The following is a 25,955-nucleotide window of genomic DNA, read 5'->3' as shown; positions in this document are numbered from 1 at the left end:
CTTGGTAACACATCATTGACAAGACAGTGACGCTTTGTGCTCTCTGTTTGCGGTCTCGTAGATTTGAACATTGTGCCTAAACTTAAATCATTAGTAGCTTTCTATTAGAGAAGGAGGCCTTTTTCTAGGTAGGGCTCACTATGATGATTTTCACTTGTTTTCAACCATTTTTTTGTTTGTTACACAGACCCAAGACCTTCTTGATCAGGATAGCTGCTGATGAAGGCTGAACACACAAGGAAAAGCTTTGGTGTCTTGCTCGCTCATCCTTGGCCCGGTATGAGCCACTGTGTGTGTTTGTTTGTCCATCTGTCAGCCAACCAGTATGAATGCAAGCGAGCCGGCCACAGGATTGTAACAGGAAGCAATCACTTCATGACCATTGAGAGGCGTCAGTCATGTTCATGGCCAGAGCAGCAAGGAGGCCTCACAGCAGTATACTTTCTCAGGACTTAACCTGATCGAACTTGGTGTTTCATTGCTCTTATATTTAGACTAGCTGTAACATTGTGCGGGTGTGCTTCTTCACATGGTGCTATCTGAAAGTGAAGCTGAATTTTACATCAACACTCAATTTTCATCATCCCAAAATAACATTTCCTGTCCGTGTGGTTTAATACCTTACAATACTATGAAAGTGATTACTTGGATGTTGTCAGTACCGCAGCGTTAGCCCCATCTTCTGCGCCGGTGTGTGGATTTTTCTGGCGTGGTCACATGATCACTTGTGACAGGGGTCATGAGGGGTCAAGTGGGGTCATGAGTAGTATCCTGACATCCTGCCAGTCTAATCACCTGTTTATTTTTTCAACAACCAAACTCTGATCCACACAATGCCTGAAAGAGAGAGTGAAAGAGAGTGAGAGAGTGAAAGTTAAAGCAAAGGTCGATTAACGTTCAGTTGACCATGATTGATTTCAGGTAGGGATGTGTGTCTCATATTTGGTGGTATTTTTGCCTTGCTTGCTTTTCAGTATAAGTCTCTCTCTTTTTTGCACCTTAAAGGAGCATTCGTCATTCTGTGGGTAATAAGTTCTTACAAACTCGCTCTGTGCAGCAATACACTGTTCAAATCTGCAGAACATCAATTCAAAGTCACGTGGAGATCCCAAACTTTTCAATGATACCAATATGTCTGCAATATGGAGGCACTCGTTGTGTAGTGGTCAGTCTTCGTTGCAGCAGACCTGGGTTGGAATCTGACCTGGGTCATTCCATGCATGTCATTCCCCTCTCTGCCCCATTTCAACTTGCCTCTCCAAATCTGCCTAAAAAAAGCAAAAATGTCCAAAAAATTATCTTAAAAATATGTCAGCAATGTGAATATGTGTGTGAGTCTTGGGTTTGAATATTCGACACTAATTTAGCTTCAATGGATAGCTGAAACAAGGAGATACACAACATACTGCATATATTATACTCTAAAACTATGTGGATTAAGACAACTCCATATTCCATCCTTTAGGCTACTTTAAGTGGAAATTTAAACAGATTACTATATATAAGGGGTTAACATTATAGATTCATTATTATTACATGTTTTACTCAAACCCAAAAAATGACATTGGACTGAACAAGTACATAGCATAGTGGTTTAGCTTGTTGCTGCCCTCTTTTGGAAAGCACAGGTAGCTGCTTTGCTGTGAACTTCACTTGTATTTAGCAGCATTCACCACATAGCGGAGGTAGATCACTGTAACTGTAACGCTGAAGCTCACTGACTGGCAAACAATGCGTGGTCTGATGGGAATATGCACTAAAGAAACTGGACACATTTTTGAAGATACAAGATACCAGTGTTTTTTTTTTTTTTTTCATTCTCTGTCACTTCCAGTCCTCCATCATGTCACTCACTTTAACATTGCTTTCCATAAGTGGTTAGGACAATGTTACAACTACATAAAATCATTATCTTCCTACATATCATGACATTTAAATCTTCAAAACATATTGTCAATGGTAAGCATCGGAATATTTTTTTTATTTATATCTGTTATGCTTGACATCTTATGTTTGATACACAGCTCTTGTATCCTATATCTTTGTTGTTTTTTAAAAGAATTTTGCCGCTTGTAAAATTAAAGGACACAGTTCCGTTGCAGAGAGTTTCAATGACCAGTTTCACAGTGGGTTTGGACTAAACAAGAACAGTACACTCATACAATAGTAACATTGCAAGTCACTTCTTGCTCAAACACAACTTGCAGGAACTAAACACAAATACAGACAGGTGCAATGCTGAAAGACAAGGGATATTTTCATCTAGCTTGAATTTTAATATTCATAATTTGCAGCAAAAAAACATGCTTCCCCTCCCACGCTTTTTCTTGATATCACACCTTCTTCCATGTTTCTTTGTTAAACTTTGCATGGACAAAGTTCAAAAGAGCTATTGTTACACGGCATATAGAAGGTCTACTACTGTATCAGTGTGCTACTCCACATGTGCTGAGTGTATGTGTCATCAGTGAAGGAAAGTCAATATTGACCACAGCAACGTTTGTTCGTTACTGACCTTTATGTGATCATTTACACACAGAGACCGACAAACACACATGTACATTTGGTCACTGTCAACTTCACTGTGATCATTGGCTCAAATACCAGCAAAACCATTAAGAGTCACAACTTTATTAAAACTGAGATCATTTTTTTTGTATTTCAGGGAGTACAATTTAACATTTTATATGAATCATATCGAGATAAATACAGTAGGTGCTGTAGTGAACCCTGGCCTGTTTGAATCAAGCCTCTTTACCCCACGCCATTTGTTGTCTGTTTTAAAGTGCTTTGGCCGGCAGAGTGACTTGCTGAATATTTTATCAGCGAAAGGTAGGAGGAGGCTCAAGTAACAGACACAGGGCTGCTGAGGGCTCTACAGAACTGCAGACAGGGCTCCAATCACCCGAGTTACAAACAGTGAAGAGATGGTAATAATGATAATGAGATATTTAATAGCACAAGATACATGAGAGGCCATCCTTTTATTGTGATCAGTAAAACTGCAGCATGGAAGCTGAGTACGTTCAGCACCACTGAAGAATATAATATCTGTTGTTGATACAATAACAATATGTAAGTAAGTATTGAGTTGTTTTAGTATGTAAAGCTGCACTAATGTATATTGTTATAGCGTCAATGGAATGGTTCACGCTCACTGCTCTCATTAACCCCGAGCAAGCTTTCTGTGAAAAACCTTGAAACTTGACACAACAGGAGACATAGTGGAGCATTAAGCAGCTCAGCAGTAAGAAACAAACTAAAATGATTGTTAATATTGAACAACTTACCTTCAACAGGTGTACCATAAACACAACATCAAATACATTATGATGTTGCACAGTGTCCATTGCCGCTGGATGTGCAAAAGTTGTTTGATATTATGTTCACCATTTCAACTCTATGATTCATATATTTCATAGATCTGTTCACAGTTTGTTGCTCTGCCCCCAATGTTTAAGTCTCTGCACTCAAAAGAAGGTTTTGCTAATTCCAACTTCAACAGCGTGTTAGAGCTTCACTATACAGATTGATTCATGTGGAAGAAGCTGTCATCTGTCCAAAAGTAGTAAATGTCTTCAAACATATCTGGAGTGGCAAAGAGAAAGAAAGACTTATTTTCAGTACAAGTTCAAGACAAACGGATACAAATCTTTGAGTAGTGGTGAAATGGTTTGTTACAGTTCCAATACAAAACTCGACACCTACAGTACCTTTCTCAAGCCCTGAAGGTGCAGTGAACACACCTCCTGTTCAAGGCCAAGCCCTCCCACTTCTTGCACACCTGTATATAAACACACCTGTCGCATCGGCAGCACAGAGCCTGCAGTATTCCCACTGACCCTCTATCTGAAGAAAAAACCCTGGTGAGTAAGACTTTCTTTTTAAATGAAATTATTATTTTCCAGCAATTAGATTGAGCAAAATTGATGATTTTAAGAAATTTCAACATTTCTTATAACCTGTTTCAATCAAATTTGAGTGTTGAGATTATGAAAAAATGAAGCACTGATCTAAATAAAAATGTCTAATTTGAAGCGAAAGTTTATTCGAGCAAATGAGGCTTACTTTGGTGTCCGCTCTCATTCAAAGTTGTCATCAAAACTATTTGTCAGCTAAATGGCAGGACGATGAAAGTCCACTTCCTGACGAAACAAAGTGTCTCCCTGTGTCACTGGAATTCAGTCGGAATCATTTATCCGATTCCTTTTTCCCAAGCTCTATCTTTAATCTGAACAAGGAGCGTCTGTCTCCTGCTGGGCCCTTTGTAGTGCGGTGGGAATGCTGTTTGCAAGGATCAAGTGACAGGGAGACTGAGAGCTTCTCTTGACCGCTAACACACAAAAGCAGGCATGCGCTAAGTTCTCTCTTTACACACACCCACGCACGCACGCACGCACGCACGCACGCACGCACGCACGCACGCACGCACGCACACACACACACACACACACACACACACACACACACACACACACACACACACACACACACACACACAGACAAAGATACACTGTTAATTTCAAATGTGGTTATAAAAGTAGTGAATAATAATGGGAGTATTAAGAGAGAAAGGAGAACATTTTTAATTGCTAATGAACTGTATATAAACAGTATTTATGTATATAATAAGATCTTGAGTAGTCTCATTCAATTTTTTGGCAGCCACTTTTGTTTTCTGTTTTTTATGAATCCTGTATTGGCCTTTTTTAAATGTAAGATTGCATCTTATTATCATAGTAACAGGCTACATGAGAGCTGTTCTCAGTCCTGTTGAGAGGATCCTCTTCGACCCCCGGCAGTTGAGACGCACTAATTTACATTTTGATTTTACACTGACTTGAGTTGGCTTTGTATTGAAGCAGAGCAGAGATGGACGGGCTGAAGTGGCTCTGACCACAAATTCAGTCATCTCTTCCATGCAGACGGTTAGTTTAAAAAGCAACTAGATGGCTGTATATGCACTCTGCTTTCATCATTTTCAGTGGGCGTTCAGTGGTCTTCTTGAACATGAGGCCCTACTTGTAAAGAGTCTGGCCTAATGCTAGGATAAAACACATTTGCTTAAGGGCCGCCAAAGAGCTTTTCTACAGCCAAAACTCATGCAACACTTGCTTTAAATTACACTGTCTGGCATTTCAAGTTCAGAATTTTCCTCATGACACCTTTGAATTGAACATCAATCCACTCTCTCTTCGGATGAATTAGCCCTTGAGAGCTGTATTGGATGTGTTACATGTGTGACCAATGACCAATGATTTTTTCTTCATGTCTTGCCTCACATGTCATTCCTATTCCTATTTGTGGGCGACCGTGGCTCAGTTGGTAGAGCGGGTTGGCCAATGATCCAAGGGTTGACGGTTCGATCCCCGCCCGGCCACCTGTGTCATGGTTGTTGTGTCCTTGGGCAAGACACTTCACCCACCTTGCCTCGTGTGAATATGTATGACTGCTGTATGTTTGAGGGCTGTTGGCGCGTAATGGCAGCCATGCTTCCGTCAGTCTACCCCAGGGCAGTTGTGGCTACTATCGTAGTTTACCACCACCGGTATGACTGTGTGTGAATACCTGGAACCCTGTAAGTGCTTTGAGTCCTTAGGGAATAAAGCGCTATATAAATCCTATCCATTATTATCATACATTGCTCTGTGTGCCCTGTGCCCTTACAGCCGTCCACCATGGCCTCCAGCATGTCTATGAGGAGCTTCTCCATGAGCCGCCAGCCCTCCTTCTCCAGCCGCTCTCTGATGGACACCGGCCGCGCTCGCTCCCGGGCCTCAGTCTCTTTCGCCGCATCCAGCCCGCTGAGCCGCTCGTCCTCTATCGGCCAGGATCTGAACGGGCCAATCGGCCTGCAGCTTAACGGGGTGCACGGCAACAGCACCAACGATAAGGAAGCCATGCAGAGTCTCAACAGCCGTCTGGCCAACTACCTGGACAAGGTCTGAATGCATGAAACACTAACAGTGCCCCACTGTTGAACTATTGGCCGGCCGCCAAATGGCTGATGGGTGTATCCGCGTTTGGCAACATGCAGACAAGGAAATGATACCATTAGTATAGTGAGCTAAAATGCTTTGATCTCCTTCTCTTCCTTGTCTTCCTCCAGGTGCGATCACTGGAGCGCTCCAACGCAGACCTGGAGACCAGAATCAAGCAGCTGATGCTCGACCGCATTCCCAAAGGTCATGACCTTGATTCCATGATGGCCCAAGCACATGCTGTCGAGCAAGAGGTATAGACATGAATGGATGATGCAACAATACCAGACATGCATTGACGTGCAGTATATAGATAGGTCTGCTTAAAGAGGACATATTGTAATCATTTTCGGATCTTTGTTTTCATTGTTGGACTCCTACAGCTACATTGGCTATATAGCAGCTAGACACGATTGACCGCACGGTAAACTCTGTAGATATTCCGGGAAACTGTTGCTCTCTTCTTTTGTTTTTCTGCCTTTGCTCATTACTTGATGCTTTGACATTGTTTAACATGATTATCCAACATTGTAACAACATTTATAGGTCAGAGAAGACGGAAAAGCATAATAGGTCCCCTTTAAATGGCCAGATAGCAAGTTTTGGAGTTTTGTATGTGTCAATAAAGAAAAGTTTTGTTTGGTTATTTTACATAGATAAAACTTTAATGCAAATAGATTCGTCAGAGGCAGAATTTGTTCCACACATGATCTTTGTGTTAATTTGTACCCTACGAAGCCTGAGGGAAGTTAATGAGTATTCATTCTTTTTTGACTTAACAGACAAAGTTACTATTTAATGAAGTTGGAATTTGCTGTTAGTAACATTAGTAGGTCTCTAAGAAAGTACAAATGCTCTTTACTTTGGTGTGAAGACTGACTTCACTGAAGGACATTCATGACCATAGTGATGTTGTTTATCCCACGTTAATTTTTGTCAGGTGAGAAAGAGGACCTTGGAAAATGCTCGCCTCATGCTGGAGATCGATAATGCTAAACTGGCTGCTGATGACTTCAGAATCAAGTGAGTGATTTGTGATAACATGGTGAAACTAGTTTTAGCTGTTTTTGAGTTTTTTTTCTCTGCTTAAGGTTATGCTACATCTGCTTCATGCAAAAGCAGACATTTTGCGCATTTGTTATAATTATATGATTGTACACTATGGCAGCATTGATATTTGTTAATAGTTGTATTATTGGTATAGGAGCCACATCCAATATGTGTGTAGTGTGCTCCGTGGGGTTTGACTCCCGGGTGACTGGTTGACGCGCTGTGTGTCTCAATGTTTGTAGCCTAGTTGTGGTTGTTAAACAATGACTGAACCAAGCGATCATCTCCGGTGCAGACCGTTTATTTTGACACCAATTACGGTACATGTGATTACGGAATACATAGACATTTATAATGTCTATGACGGAATACGTTTGTTAGTTCCTCAGTGATAACAACTGTCAGCTTCTAGCGGTCAAAAACCGTGAGCCCTTCCGGGGTCAAACAAACAACAAACAATCAAGTGACACACCTTTTATACCTGTGCCCCAGGCAATAGGGCAGTGACACCAGGTGGACAACACATGACATGACAACATATAGATACCCAAAAACTGGCTCTTACATTCCGGCCCCTAATTGCTAGTGACGGATGGAACTAACAATTCAACTAAATAAACAAAGAGCCATTATGCATTATGCATTAACATACCTCTTTGGCTACCTTTAATAGACAGTTTCTGTCTCTTTGTGATAGTGTTCCCGCTGAACTATGGTTTCATGAGTGGGAGCTTCCTCCAGCAAAGTGATGTGAGCTAAGCCTTTCCCCATTGAGAATACCTGTTCTCCATCGCATTCTCTCTCTAGCTTCAAGGTCTTCACAAGCCTTTTGGTACAGCTGGAGTTTGTGATCTTTGGTGGTAGAATATTCTTCACCTTGGAGCAGTTGGATGGTTCCGTCTCCATTTGCATGGTCAGACTGAAGCGTTTCCTCCAGTTTATTCGCTTCGATCCTATTCACCAGAGCAGAGGAGAACTCTGCCTCCATGGTGCCACTGTTTCCATTCAGTGGACCACTCACTGACCATCCCATCACCGTCCTGATAGCATACGGGCCATTCCCACAGCTGCTGACGACCTCCCTTGGTTCCAGTAACCTGGGAGCATTGGTTCCAATCAATAGGTCGACGTTTGCCTCAATACTTTGGATGTTAACCTCTGCTAAGTATGGCCACTTAGACAGATCTTCCTGTGTCACTCTGTCGTCAGCAGTCACTGGCATCTTCTCCTGTATGAGAACGTCTGGCAGCGCAAAGAAATCACTGCTGTCGAGAGCAGCAATCTCTAGACCAGCCACAGAGTAAGCAGTTTCAACTCTTTCTTGACCCATTGTTCTTAGTAGAAAGCTGGTTCTTTTACCTGCAGCATTCAGCTTCTTCGCTAGGTGTTCAGAGCAGAATGTGCCTGAGCTGCCAGGATCAAGGAACGCATATGTTGTAATTATATGATTTCCATTAGAAGCCTTCACCTTTACAGGAAGAATAGACAGAGCAGACTGGACCTTACCGGCCCCTGTAAGTCCACATGTTGTGACTACAGCAGGCTGTTCATTGGCAGGTTCCTCTTGCTGGTCCTGAGTTGGTTGCCTTTCTATATGAAGCAAGGTAGGGTGAGTTTGACCACAGATGTTACATTTTATGCGCCTCTCACAGTCACGGCTCATGTGACCCACGCATAAACATGCAAAACAAACTCGCTTTTCACGCAAAAAAATAATTTTTTCTTTGTGTCCTTTTCCAGTGAGCTCCTTACACTCGTCCAATGAATGCCCACGAGCACAGTAGAGGCATCCAGCTTTCTCCATTTCTGTTTGTTCTTCGATTCTTTCAGTGAAGTTTGTAGAAGCTATGGTGGAGGCAACAATACTTTCCTTAGCTCTGTTCCTGGGCTGTGCGGTAAACCGGGTTAAAGTCCTTGGCCCTGCAGCTCCAAAACCGGGGTCCTGTATGTTGCCAAACAATGGGTCTGACAGAATTCTGACATGGCGTTCAACAAACGACACTAGGTCCTTGATGTGTGCTCTGTCGTTTGTTCTTTCCATAATGTCATGAGCTCTGGCTCTCCACTGGTCTCTCGTCCTAAACGGTAGCTTGGAAATAATGGCCCTCATGTTAACTGGCATGTCAAGTTCCTGTAAGTACTGGAGCTCCTCCATAGCGTTGCAGCAACCACGCAAAAACAATGCATAGGCTTGGAGCGCGTCCACATCTTCAGCTCTAATTGACTCCCAGGCCAAAGCTTTCTCCATATAAGCTGTTGCAATTGTATAGTGGTTGCCAAAGTGTTCTTGTAGGAGACCCTTTGCCACTCCATAGCCACTCTCAGGATCCATATGCTGGCAGCTACGCACCAACTCTCGCGGCTGTCCTCTGGTATATTGCTCCAGGTAGTATAGGCAATCGGCTTTGCTTGCCTTTCCTTCAACTCCTTGCTCGAATGCCTTTATGAATGACCTGTATGTGAGAGGGTGTCCTTCAAAGGTGGGAATATCTCTCGGTGGTAGAGACAAGTAGTGCTGTTGTTGCACCAGAGCAGCAGTTATTTCATTTTGCTTGTGCATGATCTGAATTATGTCGTCGGACGGATTTGGATGACTACCATATTGTTTTGGTTTGTTATCTGACTGAGCAACTGTAGGCTGGCGCTGTGCATACTGTGATGTTGCCATGATGTTTCCTAACAATTGCACAGGTTGTTTTGGCCGCACGACAGGTTGCTTTGGCCGCACGACAGGTTGCTTTGGCCGCACGTCCATTGATGTTTGTTTGTCAGGTGGTAATGAGGATTGTGCCCAGTGAATTTGTTGCACAGGCCTGCATGTAGGCGTATACTCCTTCGCCATGGGATTTAGGACAATGACAGAGTCCTCTTTCCCTTTTCCCTTTACAAAATATGAATTCATTCCATCTGAGCCTTTGGAAGAAGAACCTTTTGTTTCCCATGCCTGCAGTACTGCCAACTTTGCATTAGATGCAGCAAGGTCGGATTCCAAGTCAAGCTCCTCCATCTTGCTTTTGAGCTGTTGTTGCTGCTCCTCCATCTTGCTTTTGAGCTGTTGTTGCTGTTCCTCCATCTTGCTTTTGAGCTGTTGTTGCTGTTCCTCCAAAGCATGTTTTTCTTTGAGGACAGCTTGGCGAGCAAGAAGTGCAGCTGTCTCGGCCTCGGCTATCATACGGCCAGTGGATGCGGTGCTTGACGTACCACTGCGGTGGCTCCTTTGACTGGACTGTTTGCTACCCACATTTGAAATACTGTCATCAGGACAGACATCATCCTCCACATGACCAGAATATACACCGAAATGACCATTACATAAACCCCACTGTTTAGCCTCAGCAATAGATGAATTATTTGACAGCATTTTTGCTTCAAACCAGGTTTCATGCTTTGCTTTTTCTTCAGCTGGCAAAAGGTTTAACAAAGAATCATGGCTGAATTTAGCCTCATTACACACCTTTATCAGTTTGTCAAGAGCATTTTTTACCTCAGTTTCTTCATTATTCAACATTAAACCTTGCAATGTTTTTCTTATCACACCTGCTTGATTTAGTTTGTTTACTCTTTCCTTTTGTAAACTGTCTAATTTACCAACAAGCGCCTTTGCTGTAAGTTTAACCACCCTCTTTGGTGGCAGTGCCTCAGCACCACCAGTAGTGCTACTTGCCTTTTTAGCAGTTGGCATTTTGCCAGTCCCGTTTACAATGTCCGATGCTGCGTTTCCCTCCATGCTGACCAACAGTCACAAATCAGTTCAATAGTTCGCGACACAAAAGTCAAGTCAATGCAAAGTCTACCGTCACGTCAGTTGTCACCAATGCATTGGATTTAGAGCCCGGGCATGTGTGCACACATTTTAAATGGCCAGTGTAGCGCTACACGTACCTGCCCTTTAATGTTGCGGTGTGCGCCGTCCAGTAGCTTGCGTACGATGTACTCCACAGCCGTAGCCTCCAGCGTTAACACCGTAGCCCCTGGTTAGACCCGATGATGTAGCTGCAGCCCTGACAGCTCCCGCCGGCGATTCTCCTCGAAATCCCGCAGCCTCCAGACGCCCTCCACCGAAATCCCAACAGCTTCCCGGTCCATCCGCAGCCCGAAAACGTCCTCCAAAAAGGTACAATAGCCGCTGCTGCGCAAAGCTACCGGTAGCTTTCCAAGTCCTTGTGCCGCCTCTGTATTAGTTCACTTACTTGCCGAGGGTTTTCTGCAGATCCAACGGCTAGTTTTGAATAAACGGCTGGTTTTTGACAAATATAGGAGCCACATCCAATATGTGTGTAGTGTGCTCCGTGGGGTTTGACTCCCGGGTGACTGGTTGACGCGCTGTGTGTCTCAATGTTTGTAGCCTAGTTGTGGTTGTTAAACAATGACTGAACCAAGCGATCATCTCCGGTGCAGACCGTTTATTTTGACACCAATTACGGTACATGTGATTACGGAATACATAGACATTTATAATGTCTATGACGGAATACGTTTGTTAGTTCCTCAGTGATAACAACTGTCAGCTTCTAGCGGTCAAAAACCGTGAGCCCTTCCGGGGTCAAACAAACAACAAACAATCAAGTGACACACCTTTTATACCTGTGCCCCAGGCAATAGGGCAGTGACACCAGGTGGACAACACATGACATGACAACATATAGATACCCAAAAACTGGCTCTTACAATTGGATTAACTCAAAGTCCTTACTGATGAGATATTCGATGACATTTATTTTTGTCAAAGGAAAAACATCATATTACTTGGATTTTAGACTTTGTACTGCTGCAATCAGTACTTTCCTACTTTTTCCTGTAAGGTTTTCCTGAGTGCATATTGATTTTTGATATTTTGTTAAGGGAAAATGTTTCTCTATGGCTGTTCCAATTAAAAAGAATAATATTGAGGTTTGTTTTCTGTTTTTTCTACTATTCACCTGGACATAACCAGGTGGGAGACTGAGCTGGTGATGAGTCAGTCTGTGGAGCGAGACTGCGTTGCTCTGAAAAAGGCCAAGTCCGATCATGAGCAGATCATCGCCTCTCTGAGGGGAGATCTGGACAGCCTGAAAGAAGAGCTTTACTTCCTCAAGAAAAACCATGAGGAGGTTGGTCTGTCAGTCAGCTGATTTTTTCCCTCTTTCTTTTTTCTTCTTCTTTGTCCACATTAGTATTGTATTAATGTATTTTAACACCCTGCTTTTTACCTTTACTTTGCCTTCTCCATTACGGACATTTGCTTCATCTCGTTTTCATTTTGGCCGTCACTTTAATTCTCCAACCATGCGCTCACAAAGGCAAGTTGTTTGATATCGGACTGACCTAATTCGCTGGACTCAATAGGACTTTTTTTTTTAGAGCCTAAGACGACAGGTAACAAAATGGTGTAAGGTGGGGGGATAAGGGGGAGAGAGGTGGTCATCTGGTTACTCCAAACAAAAGGACCAAGTGGATCTGGTTTCCCAACCCTGCTCTTCAGTCAGCTGATCCCATGTCCTCTGAGGGGATGATAAACTTAGATAAACGTACCCTAACTCTCCCCAGGAGAAGGCCTGATCTGCTACGTACCGAAAAAAGATGTAAATACCCCCATACAGACTTTCATTCATTTACAGAACGCTACAATGGTGTGGTGGAATAAGTTAGATTTGGTGCTGGTCAGTTAAGGTTACAAGACAAGGGGTATACACTCAAAACCACAATTGGAGTTCATTTTAACAAATGACACTATAATACAACTTGCTCACTACATTTGCTTTCCTGTCTTACTTTTATTTTCTATATGTGTTATTGTTTTGTTCCTGTCCGATGTGGAGAAAGTGGTGCCATGCTAGTTAGATCTGTTAAACTGAGTCACTGTGGACTTATATTGTGCTCTCTCGTATCTACAAAATCCTTTGTGTGTAAAATATACACTTTTCGCCCACTAAAACAGAAAATGAGCATCTCTGGGGATTTGCTGGGAAACTAGATCACACTGTTTTCTCTCATGCCTTCCCCTTCCCAAGCAACACTCTTAGAAAATAAAGCACATTACTGGCTTGCCACTGGGGCAGTACCCTGTAAGGTACAGCTGTGAACCCTTGGGTACTTTTTTGGAGCCTTTTTTTGGAACCCCATATCCACACATGTAATCTACATTAAATAAATAAATAAATAAACAGTAAAACCTTCAAATCGAATAATAACATTTATATTTTACCCATCTAGTTTTGTATTTGGTCTAACAAACATTTTCCCCTCTTGTTGTACCTGACCATTAAGAAGAAATAGTACATGTGTACAATTTACTGCTTGGGAACAAATATGTACCTTTTTGGCCGTCAAAAAGGTACACTTTGAAGTTACTTTGAAGTCCAATAATTTGCCCTAGGGGGTGTCGTTTGTACCTTGGGGGACAGCTGCAGTGGACTCCTCTAACCCTATTTCTTGAAAGTGAAGGATACATTTACTCATCATACGTTGTTATTTTATTGTCAAGTAAGGATGGAAAATTGTGAATTGATGATTAGGTCTATATCAAGGTCATTCAAGCCTGATCACAACATTAAAACCAACCGCACATGATAAAATGCAAAGTCATAGCCAAGAGAGAGTGAAAGAGACCCAGTGAGAACGTGTGTGTGTGTGTGTGTGTGTGTGTGTGTGTGTGTGTGTGTGTGTCTGTGTGTGTGTGTGTGTGTGTGTGTGTGTTTGTTGAAAAGTAAAAAAATGGGGGTAAGGTGAGATCTGCCCCCGTCAATTATTGATTAAGAAACTCTACATTATGAATGTGGTGTAGGATTCACAAAACTAATCTCGATTCAATATGTTTCCTTTTCACGTAGATGGAAAGCACATCCACGAATACAGCGCACACATGCACAAAAGCATATTCACACATACTGTATAATACAACTTTAACTCAATCATATTTGCAGGCTACACAATGCAACCATAATGTTTTTTTTTGTTAGAAAATACACACATCCACACTACATTTTGATATGAGTACTTGGCACTTCTCCCCCCGCAGGAACTGGAGCAGATGAAGGGTCGTATTGCTAATGATGAGGTGAATGTGGAAGTGGACTCTGCCAGCGGGCCGGAGCTGGGCACCATTCTGTCTGACCTGCGTTCCCAGTATGAGGGGATTGTCAAGAAAAACAAGGAACACGCAGAGCAGTGGTACTACAAGAAGGTGTGCAGAGAATCATGTCATGTCTTTCTAATGAACTGTGTCATTGTTATTCTCATCAGCGATTTTTAAAATGTAATTGTTCAATTGTACAGTGGATGATATTTAGATCACACACTCAAAATATATAAAAAATAAGCAATTTCTAAAAATGTATTTTCTGTCGATCGAATATTCAATTAATCAGCTAATCATTGGGTTGAAATATTTTGTTCAATTATTTACATTCATTTGTGATATCATCAACACCCAACATTCCAAGCTTGCTGTATCAAAGTTTATGTCGAAAGGCCTATAAGATATGCAATCACATACTGAGATTTTGCATGCGTCCTGTCCAGCTGGAAATTGTGCAGAACGAGGTGAAGGAGAGCAACGAGGCTCTGAGAGGAGCTCAGAGTGAGCTGATGGAGAGGCAGCGCTTCCTGCAGACCCTGGAGGTGGAGCTGGAGAGTCTGCACAAGCAGGTGAGGAGCTGCTACACACCTGAGCTCTGTGTTGACAAGTGGAGCCAAGTATCCAGACAGAGAGAGAAGGATGATCTAATCTTTTGGTGAAAGAAGTGTGTGAGATTTGATACCCTATTTGGCTCCAAAAGCGTTAAAAGAGATTAAAGAATAGAATACAAGAGAATATGCTTCACAGGTATTTGATTTACTTAACGGCTGAAAAAGCTTGACACGGATCAAATGTAACCGTGCATTTTTTTGATCTGTGCAAACAAAATCTAATGTGCACAAGGCTGTGTAAACGCCACAATCATGGGATAAAGGATGGTTATGAGTATTACCTTTTCACAAAGCCATGATGAGTTATATTGTGTTAAACAGAGCTAGGTTTTATGAAGGATTTGTTCGAATGACAACAGAGAAAAATCCTTCCAGAAGTTCAGATACAGTCTAAGTTGGACCTGTTTTTTTTTTATCTCCTGCAAATGTCCATGTGACTGTATCATATCAGCGCCTGGGAAAAATCCTGTCTTGACAGTAAACATGTTTTCCCACGCTGCTAAGTCATGCATTGAGATACCTGATTCAGTGGCCATATTGTATGGGGGTAATCGTGTCTGAGCAGCAAATATTGTTTTGGGTGCCAGAGCCTTGTCAATTCCCAGGTATTTGTTGATTGTAGTTTGGGAAGTAATTTCAGGATCAGGGCACATTAAGGTTTGATTTCAACATATTAGCACTTTCTGATGAAACGTGAGGCGGCGGGCAAGCTAGAACTTTTACTACCAGCAAACATGAAGCATCACATTACTGCACACTGGTTACAATGCAGTCAGGACAGACAGGGATATTTCGTGAATAGGACATCGGTTGTTCAAGTGTCCTATGTCACCGTTCCATTAAAGGGGGAGTCGGCGATTCTGGAGAATGCTTGTTGTCAAAGTCACTTTTTGTCAAAATCAGTGAATATCTCCTCATGATCATCTCCCATGCTTATTGGCAACGTTGAAAGCACACCTTGGTAAAATAAGACCCAGGTATGTGGATAACTCTGTTCAGATCTCTTATTATTTCCCCTTTCTTTCTCTTTAGATAGCGGCACTGGAGGGTAACCTGGGTGAGACGGGTCACAAGTACTCCACTGAGATGGAGAGGCTGCAGTCCACCCTGAGCCAGCTGGAGGACGACCTCTCTCAGCTCAGGCTGGATATGCAGCGCACTAAGACCGACTATGAGCAGCTCCTCCGCATCAAGCAGACCCTGGAAATGGAGATCGCCACCTACAGGCGCCTGCTGGAGGGAGAGGAAACGTAAATAGTTTTTTTCTATACAAGTCAGGAAAAGAGCTATATATGGAGTTACTATTTACCAATTCTGGTTTAATACAATATGAGTATTATTTTCCTACTTTGTGATTATAAACACCTGTTGGTAATAATAACTTAGTCCTCAATAACCCGAGATCTGGGAACGCAGCAACAATGCTAAAAACATGTCTGATAGGACAAGAAATCATGTTAGATTAGTCAAGCATAAAGATAAAGAAGAAACATCTGGCTTGGGTCTATCCATATCTGTATTTGTACAGATACTAGTAATGAGATAGAACATGGTAATTAGAAAAGCTTTAGCGTCACTGGTATGGAGATCAAGTTGTCGTCCCATGTAATGCCTAACAAAGATAACCTCCAGCCTCATTTTGACTGAACAAACAAGAGAATGGTATCGAACTTCTCATGTGACTCTTGGCAGAGAATACGCCTATGTATCCAAAAATGCTTTTAAATGTGTTCACGTTGCAAAAATAAATTCAGACATGTTTCCTTTCTTCCCCCTTAGAATCAAGGAAGTTCCTCCACCACCAAAGAGTGAGTAGGCTACTTGGCTTTTGATTTCCACCTGATAGAGTGAATCACTGTTCATTCATTGGTTTTGAATGGATCTTATCGCAAGATGACTAAGGCTGTAACAATGAAGGAGATAAGTTAAGCAAACTGTTCACTAATGTTCATTCAACATCAGTCGCATAATCGTCAAACCTTAAATGGATTTCAGAGGTGAAATTGACTAAGCTTTGTAATGACCCCTGACTGACAACAGTCCCAGGACTAATGATTGCTTAATGAACCTCGTAGCAATGAAAACACCGCCCAACAGCTCTGCTCCTATAGCAACAAATGATGCTGTGAAAACATTAACAGTATATGCCAATGTTGTAACCGTCCCTTAATGCTACTGACTCACGCTGCTGGATTGACAAACTACAAGGTGGTTTGAAGATCTCACAACATCTCACAAGACTAAAGACAACACAGACTCAAAGACCCTCAAGAGACAAGAAAGTAGGATAGTTAAAGCTGTTTGCACAAATGAACTGTTTTTAGTGTGAAAAAGTCATCCTATGAGGTACAGTTCAAACTCATAGGAGCCTGGGTGCGACACATCCAACTAGGATAAATAAGCATCAGTTACTTAGTCAGCAGGCCATGCAAGCCAATTATCATATGTTCAATGCACACGATTCAACACAAATTACAGATTTCTGTCATTTCAAAGTCATTGAGATTTGAAATGACTAACCTTATTTCCTTCTGCTCCTCTCCTCTTATATCATCGCCTCCATCTCACCATCATCTCTAATCATGTTTTATATACCTGTATATATTCTTCTTTTCTTTTCATTTAATCTCATACCATCAAAACTCTACTCATTTCCCTCATGCCATCTTGTTCCACCACTTTTCATCGCAGCTTACTTTATCACCCGCGTAAATCTCCCATGATCCTATACAAACCAATCTATTTACTTCTAATCTCATATTGCTTTACTTCGTTTTACGTTTTTATTTTTTTATCTAATCTGAATTCAACTCATTCCTATTCTTCTCACCCTGTCCATCTCTTACCTCCTCATCCCATTAATCTCACCTCGTCACATCTCATCTCTTCTGCTGCAGAGGAGCCTGACGTTCGCACCAGAAAGATCGTGAAGGTGGTGACTCAGACCATGATCAACGGCAAAGTGGTGGACGAATCCAGCGAGGTGGAGCAGATTGAGGAGACCAAGAAATAAAGAGAGGGAATATTAAAAAACAGAAAGGTGTGGAAAATGGCAAAGGGAGAGAGAGAGACATGAAAATATTATTATCAGAATATTACACTCGAGTGGTGGGGCATTATAGGGAACATTATTCGGAACAGGGCATTTTGGGGGCCATTACTCGACGATGAGTGTTTTGTGTTTTCGGGAAAGACAGTCAATCTGAGACACTGTGGTAAACATACAGTATATATATCCCATACTGCTGTAGCTATGCATGCTTATACTAATTTTGAACAGAGGTGTGTGTGTGTGTGTGTGTGTGTGTGTGTGTGTGTGTGTTTGTGTAAGAGCAACTGACTAACCATCTTCATATGGTACGACTGATAAAGCGCTGTGTAGTTAAAGAAGATATTTATTTCTTAGTGTGGAACAGTTTTCTTAATGAAATGTTATACATACTGTACCTTTACTTATATGGCAAGGATGTCATTTACTTTTCTTAACAGTTTTTGTGTTTGTACTCTGCCTAAATAAAGTTTCTGTTAACCACGGCATGTCTATTCATATGCAACTCAGAATATGCTGTTTAAAAAAGCTTGTCGGTGAGCTTACATTTCTTAATTAGTCTGGCAGTTAATTGGTCATGAACATAAGTATTGAACAAATAAAAGGTTGATTTTGTTATTTTAATTATATTGTAATGTGATAATACAACATAGATAATGGTGGATCAAAAAAGCTTATCTTGAATGTTTAATGAGGTACAGATTAGCTTAAGTTTTATTTTCATTATTTAATGACACAATTATATTAAGGTGTGTAAGGAGTTGTAAAAAAATAATTGTACAAATAATAAATAAACAAGTGTACAATTGTGGAGCCCTATGCCCTACCATCCTCTGTCTCAAGCCTTGCCCTGGGGACTGGCAGCGGGTCTGCAGATCTGCAGAAGGTCTACAGTATAATGTTAGAAGGGGGAAGGCTGCTCCTTGATTTAAAAACAGGCAATACAATTTTGAAATTACTTCAACACAAGGGGTAACTACTGCAAGATACATTTGCTTAAAAAGTTGAAGGCAGTGGATGGATTTTGTGGGGCTGTTACAAAAGCATGAGTGAAATTTTGGGCATCATTGAAAAAAAATTATCTTATCTTGGCAATACTATTGAAATCTGATTTGATGATATTACTTAAGTATTAAGAGAAGTTTGGGTCCAAATCAAAGATTGGTTTACTTGTCCTCAGTAATGCAATGCAAGCCCTGGGAAACTCAAATCTGACTTACAAAATCTCTTTGTGCTCGCGGTCCGAACGTCATCACTTCAGTTTTGTCATTGCTATAGAATAATTGGAGTTCTGGTTAACTTGACCCAGTGGTAACATGTACAGTAAACACAGAACAGTGATAGGCCAAGGATAGACCCTTGGGGAACGTCCCAGGAGATATTTGCGCATATAGCTAAAGGAAACATACACAACAGGTGCATCGAAGCTTCTGTTACCAAGGGATGTCTTAAACCAGTCAAGGACAGTCCCAGTCATGCTAACCCAGTGTTCTGCTGTCTCATGTTCTTACTCTGTCATTACACAACTTTACCGCAGATATCACACGGGTGGAAACATCTGTTGTTATTGAGGTTAGTTGTGAAGTAATGCCTTCATGAGCCACAAACGTTCAGCAGGTATTTCATCAAAGACAACTCCTGTTAAAAAGAGATGAAGAAATGACTGTATTGAGACAGAGTGGTAAAATAAAATCATCCTGTATGTGTAAGTGTTGGGACATGCGACTGAGATTTGTGTCTCTGCTTTAAATCTAAGGCAAACGATCCAGAATGACTGACATTGTAGTTTGGATGTTTGTTTTTTATATGGGTGTGTATAGGTGTGTTTGTTACATGGGTGCAGGCACATAACTAAAAATAATTTCTTTTTTCTTTTTCACTCGAGTGGAAAGAAATGTGACTATTATATTGGATGATCCCTTAATAAGCACGTCCCACCTGAGCACACACTTTGTCATGCCACAAGCACCACTGTGACTTCCATCAACCCTATAATGACATGACCTTTTGAAGCCGGCTCACCATGCTCCAGAAACCCTCAAGAAATTAAGTTGAAATTAAGGAATCCATAATGAACTGATGGTCAAAACAAGGTCTCAATTTTAACTTGAAAACATAAGTAAGGTCTAAAAACCACGTTATGTTAAGTCTAAAAACTTGTCAATTTTTTTTTAAATACATCTTCCAATGAGGATGAACTTTAACTGTTTAGGATTTCTTAAGTGCCAATTTTCATGAAATTGGAGAGAGTGCAAGAGAGAGAGAGAGTGTTGACAGAGCATTTGCAACAGGAGACAGACAGATCATTGGATTAAGCAGTCTGGTGCTGTTCTTAAAACAAGCACAGCTCAAGATACTCTACAAGTTCAGAGCCTGCATTCAAGCACCTTTTGGAAGATCAAATCCCATTCTAAAGTACATTTCGGGCAGCAAGATCTTTGGTTTCACGCATCTGATCAAAAGCTGTTGCAAAGACTCTCCTACTGTAAAGAAAAACAATATGTTGAAGTTTTGAATCAAACTGTCATATTTATATATTCTCCTTTCTACTTACCTGTGTTGTTCCTTTTATTGGTTATTTGAACAAGAACAGCGTGACATTTAACGGTACAACAAAAAATCCCCTCGGGCAGATCCAATCTCATCCCCCGCCCAGATCTTACAATCACAAACACAAAAGCACCCGTCTATCATCTTTTAGTTCCCTGCACCTGAGGGATAGAAAATATTAATAGTGCACTTTCCCAAACAGCACTGAAATACAAATATAACATTCATAAGCCTTTCATTCATATAACTTTTTCAACTTAATTTGTAATGACGTTCCACTGCTCTCTAGTGGACATATCTTAATATAGCATTTGAAAATCATTTAAATAATTAATTCAGCGAAAGAAAACATTCCAGCTAAAATACTATAAGGTGGAGGGATAAAACAGTCACATTCGCTATACTGCAAAAGAGACTTACTGCAAAGCTGGTTGTCTCTGGTTGATGCAGAGACATGATACAGTATTCTTTGCTGTAGTAACATTTAAAATAAAATATATATAATTCTCAAACAAATTTAAAACTACAGCATTGAAAACAGGAACCAATGGCTAGGTAGATAGAGGATACTATTCATTCGCTTTTCTAATGTGTATTGTGTATTTTAATCTTGCCCCTGTAAAGCACTTTGAATGGCCTTGTGTCTGAATTGTGCTAAATAAACTTGCCTTGCCTTGCCTTGCCTTGAACAGTCCAGATGTAACAACAGTCATTTTAAGTTTGAGTACTGATTAAAATGTTCTCACTTTCGCCAATATTTTTGAGCTGGAGCCATCGATCAGACCCAAGCAGATGGATCAATACAGTATTCCTACCTCATGTGTCGAGCATATTTATGCGAAGAACCGCCTGGGTTTTAACAACAAATCTGGGTCTGTAGAAAAGGGGAGACTATATTTTACATTTATTTTTATTCATTATTTTATCCCCTTCCCTTTACTGAAAGTCTAGCTTTGAATCCCAGAATATGACAAAAACATATACTCTAGAATATAATACATCAGCTCCACATGTTAAATCACAGCAAATGTATACAGCAATGTTTTGTTTTAGCTGTTTTTGTATTGCGTATTACAGATGGTCTCATTTCCTGTAAGGTCAAACAGCTGACCCCGTCAGAGCTTAGCTAGTTTACCGAAAGTCTGACTGAAGCTTTGCCTGGTGCCCTTTACACACAGTCCCGTGAGCCAGTTTCACCATCCACAGAGATTACCCACGAGCCCCTTTCACACGTGCCCATGTTACAGCTGCTCAAAATCAAACTGAGCAAAACCTATTAAGTTAATATACATTTGGCACATCAGTTGTCATGATGATCGGTGTCATTGTGCAAACTGTCCACATTGTGCTATAATGTTTCCCATATGGGTTGGATGGCCCTAAATCCTGCCTGGTGTCAAATGTAAAGTATCAAAGGCGGACATACTAATTCAACATGTTTCCAGGGGATGTTTGCATTGTATTTCAGCTGCATAAGAATATAATGATGACAGAAAAAAACAACCTTTGTAAAAGCAGAGTTACCTGAAATGATTTAATTTGAGGGCAAAAACTCGGAACGGGTTGATTTAAATCACAACAAAGTCAAATTAAACGTTGCTTCACTGTCACGTAAAGAAAGAGAAATAAGATATCTAGGTTTTGTGTCCCACAGGTTACTCAATTCTTCGCTTATGTGTTCCTCGAAAATAAAACAAGTAAACGTCTGTTGGTCTGTGGTGATTAATACTGATTTACGGTAATTCTTGACCATTATTGGCTTTAGCACATTGCTTTACAGCGTGTTGCATAACATCCAAAATGATTATACACTTACTTTAGAAACAAACCTACACAGTGCGTCATCTGCCTCTCTCTCTCTTCTCCCCTCCTTTCCCCAAGGTGACAGCATCATAAGTTTAGACCAGTTTATAAAGGACAGGACCATTTGTGCACCAAAGGGTTGCTTTTCCTAACCTACGGCAATAAAAAGGCAGTCATCTTTGCAATCTAAGTAAGACGTGTCTTCAGAAAGCTCTTGATATGATCCTTGACCCCTACAGCACACTGAGTAGCCAAACAGCTGAGTCTAGTATAATAGGACTAAGGCCAGCGACCGTCAGACCACCAATAAGTCCATTACTGCTTAGTGGGTATTGTGTTGGATTTGGCTGCATTTTCTTGGGCTCACAGGCAACGTGTAATATGTTTTCAAGCTAAAACTGCTGACAAATATATTTTTCAGGTTCTTGCTTGACTTGTATGTCTTTTTTTTTATTGACTACTAAGGGATACATCCAAAAATGCGTATTTGGAAAGTGGAGTTACAGAGGTGGGTCTGTTTACACTTTCAGAGCATGCAGTAGGTTGACAAAACATATTTTCTCCACATGTAATTCTTAGTATTGAATAATTCTATCATCATAAATCAAAACAAAATTATTTTGGGTGACCTGGAACCAAACGTAAGACTAGAATATGTTTGTAAACCCAACTGTGGGCCCTGCTGCTGTAAACAACAACATTGAAACAGTAACTTTTCAAGAAGTTTTCTAACTTCAAACAGTGTACAAGCCTGGTACACTGTTTGAAGTTAGTGTTACTACCAAGGATCACATTTTCCTGTGAGGAAAGTTTGTTTATTCAGTAATGAGAATATACCTTGGAAAACGTTTACTTCTCTGACACACCCAAAGTTACATGGTGCACCTTTCATACTCTTTTTGCAGAAAAAAAACATTTTCCCAGTGATGTTTGTTTAGAAAAATATTTTTTTATTTTATTTTTCACACTCAGTCGAAAAAAAAACAGCAACAATGGATGAACACAGAGTGATGGAAAAAGAAATTAATAAAAAAAAAACGGATTGACATTTTGGAATATTGGAATCATGTTTTTTTTAGTCTTTTTGTAATCTTTTCCCTCCTCTCATTCTTTTTCTATTTGAACATCTGTCCATTCACTCCAAATCATCATCACTCTCACATACATACACAGCATGCACACCTCTTGGTTAACAGGCTCCGGACTGCAGCACAGGTTGGAACTCTCCAGCCAGGCAGATCTCTTCCTGTTTCTGACGTACAATGCGCTGGATGGCTGGGGGCAGGCCACGGGGGTTCCTGGAGAAGATGATTGCGTAGCCATCCTCGCAGCTGCCGTCCTCCTTCAGGGTGCGGCAGGCATAGGTGATGGCGTAGTTGGTGTAGTCTGTGTCGATCACCCAGTAGTTGTCGCCTGGTTTTAACAGAACGGAGTTATGAAAGGTGAGGAGTTATTGGATGAAGAGATTCAAAAAGGATATGTATAAGGGGGTACAAATGTGTGGGGTCATTTGAAGAACTGACCTCCACTGGACAGGTAGCTGGCTAGTCCCTGGTAGTTCATGAACATCTTGCCGGGGGTGGTGGGGTCAGGGATGGAGTACTGGGCAGCCATGTCAGCACACACAACCCAGAAGCTGCATTACGGTGATACAAATACACATGTTAGATACATTAGATTGAAAAAAAAAATAATAATAATCAACCGTCCTTGACAATTTTTTCAGTTACAGGAGCTTTAAACGGCAAACCTCAAACATTCTAATTACAATTTACAGTGTTTAAAGCATATGCATACAGCACACGACTTCTCTAAATACATAGATTGATTCCAGGCCATGTCATGAGCAATTCAATCCTTAAATTCTTAAGTTTGTTTATAAAAAGTGCATGCAAGCCCACATTCCTGTGTAAAAGCCCAACTCTCCAATCTGCATTTCATTCTAATCCTGAATAATCCCAGGGGAAACCCTGTGTGTAACTAATGCTGTTCACATTGTGCTTCTAGGAAATGATCTCCTGTTTCCATCTCAAATCTCAAACCTAAGCACCTTACTGAGCTGGTGACTCTTGAAAGTGATTATTTCAGCTGTCACTCATCTCCCCCAGTGAGTCAAGAAGGTCTTTGTGAACAAACAAAGGTGGGTGGGTGTATGTACATCCTTGTATGTACAAAAAAAGTCATTCTCTGGCCCCAATGACTTACCCAAACAGAGTGACACGTCCTTTAGAGGAGGCGATCATGGAGCCGTCATCGTCGATGGCGTACTCAGCTGAGATGTTGTCCTGCAGAAACAGGCCCTCTGGATCTTTCTTCTGCAGTGCGTACCATTTTCCTGCATACTGTGATGAAAAATGAAAAATAAATTATTTTACCTACTGTTTTCTTTCAACATGTATGCTTTTTGCGTGTTAAAAAAAACTCACTCACCTTCTTTGGGTCAAAGTCCTCCTTGACATTGAAGCTGTCAACGACACAGGAGGCAGACAGACAGCGCTCCACGCAGGCAAGCAAGACAAACAGCAGTGCCAGCTTTGAGGACGCCATTCTGTAATAAAAAAAGACACATCAGTGTACTGGGATCATAAAACAGGCTATTGGGTTATTTCTACTTGGTTGCTGGATTTAAGTTTTAATACATAAGTATCATTATTTGACACAAAATAGCACAGCATAACCTCAGAGGTGTGTTTTACTAAAACATCAACAATATTTTGGACCAATTGACGTGAGATAAATAAAATAGGAGCACTATGTGACAGCCAATTACATGTAGTAGCAACATGAAAATGTCTACACCGAAGAGTACAGCTTTAGATTGTTACACTAGTCCTGTGTCAAGTCTGTAATTTCTAGAGTTATAGTCGACAGAAGATAAAACTCACATGATTTTTGGTTATTAAATAATTATAATTTAAGTATCTTACCTGTTTTGGGTCAAAGCAGCAAGTGATTAAAAGTCTACTTTTCGTTGTGATTATCTGTCAGATGGGGTCTTGTGTTTGAGGCAGCCTTTATATACAGACTCCACAGACAAGCTTAAGGCTTGGAACTAAATACGGTGCTTAAATCTAGAAGTAATCCTGTTGCGTTCAAATCCTTACCATAATTGGGTTTCTACCTGCCCAAGAGTTACTATAAAAACAAATAGACCATTATGTAACTGACTGTAAGGAAAATAAACAGCCGATGCAGATGCTTATACAAGTTAAGTATTAACAACTAGCTATTTTAATTATTTGCATTAGTTGCAATTTACTCACTTAAAGGGAAATTACATTTAAGAAAAAAAAAAAAAAAATCTGGAGCAAGAAATATTTAAGAAGGAGTTATCTGGAAATGTGATTCATGTTCTTATAGAAGACGACCACCCAAATATTAGCCAAGATAGATATGTTAGATGGCACAATAATACTAATATTCACTCGAATATATGAAATAAAAGAAGTGAGGGATTTTCATAGTCTGATTTTGCAGGTCATAGTGGTATGCCATTTTTGCAGACAAATAAAAAAGAAAAATCTGGAAAATATGTTTTTCTAGAGAAATGTTCTGATAAATGCCACGGCATACATGTTTATGAGAAAACGCCACACTGGCTATTATCCCTCTGTGAAGCTAAAGTTGTCGGGGGCAGCACGGGATCAACAAGAAACAAAGGATGAACACTTAAAAATTAAACAATAAAATGTTCCTACATTTAATGTAATTCCTTGGCAAACAGCGTATCAACCAACAAAAAATTATTTAATTGCAACGAGTGTTTCTGAATGTTCCAAATACTCCTGTTAAATGTCCTCTTAAGGAGCTTTAACTTTACACAAAACTATTTTCCACTTGCCTTATGAGGTATA

At 40.8% G+C, this 25,955-nt stretch overlaps 2 protein-coding genes across 2 annotated transcripts; one reads left to right on the top strand and one right to left on the bottom strand.

The window, feature by feature from the left end:
- Window positions 1–5,678: 5,678 nt before the first annotated feature.
- LOC307265427 (keratin, type I cytoskeletal 18) lies at window positions 5,679–17,712 on the top strand (the record flags this gene model as incomplete). The annotated part of the gene is made up of 9 exons (XM_080047170.1): window positions 5,679–5,942; window positions 6,110–6,235; window positions 6,922–7,004; window positions 11,965–12,121; window positions 14,029–14,193; window positions 14,532–14,657; window positions 15,732–15,949; window positions 16,479–16,507; window positions 17,597–17,712. The coding sequence occupies 9 exons, from the start codon at window positions 5,679–5,681 to the stop codon at window positions 17,710–17,712; spliced, it is 1,284 nt and encodes a 427-aa protein (XP_079903296.1).
- A 5,578-nt stretch (window positions 17,713–23,290) lies between these two features.
- On the bottom strand, window positions 23,291–24,648 carry rbp4l (retinol binding protein 4, like; the record flags this gene model as incomplete). Its single annotated transcript, XM_080047250.1, has 4 exons — window positions 23,291–23,514; window positions 23,625–23,737; window positions 24,307–24,443; window positions 24,532–24,648. The coding sequence occupies 4 exons, from the start codon at window positions 24,646–24,648 to the stop codon at window positions 23,291–23,293; spliced, it is 591 nt and encodes a 196-aa protein (XP_079903376.1).
- Window positions 24,649–25,955: the final 1,307 nt, after the last annotated feature.

This window comes from Ammodytes marinus, assembly GCF_949987685.1.
Source record: "Ammodytes marinus genome assembly, chromosome: 18".
NCBI classification, from domain to species: domain Eukaryota; kingdom Metazoa; phylum Chordata; class Actinopteri; order Uranoscopiformes; family Ammodytidae; genus Ammodytes; species Ammodytes marinus.
Note: the sequence above shows the minus strand (reverse complement) of the source record. Positions and strands in the feature narration are given on the sequence as shown.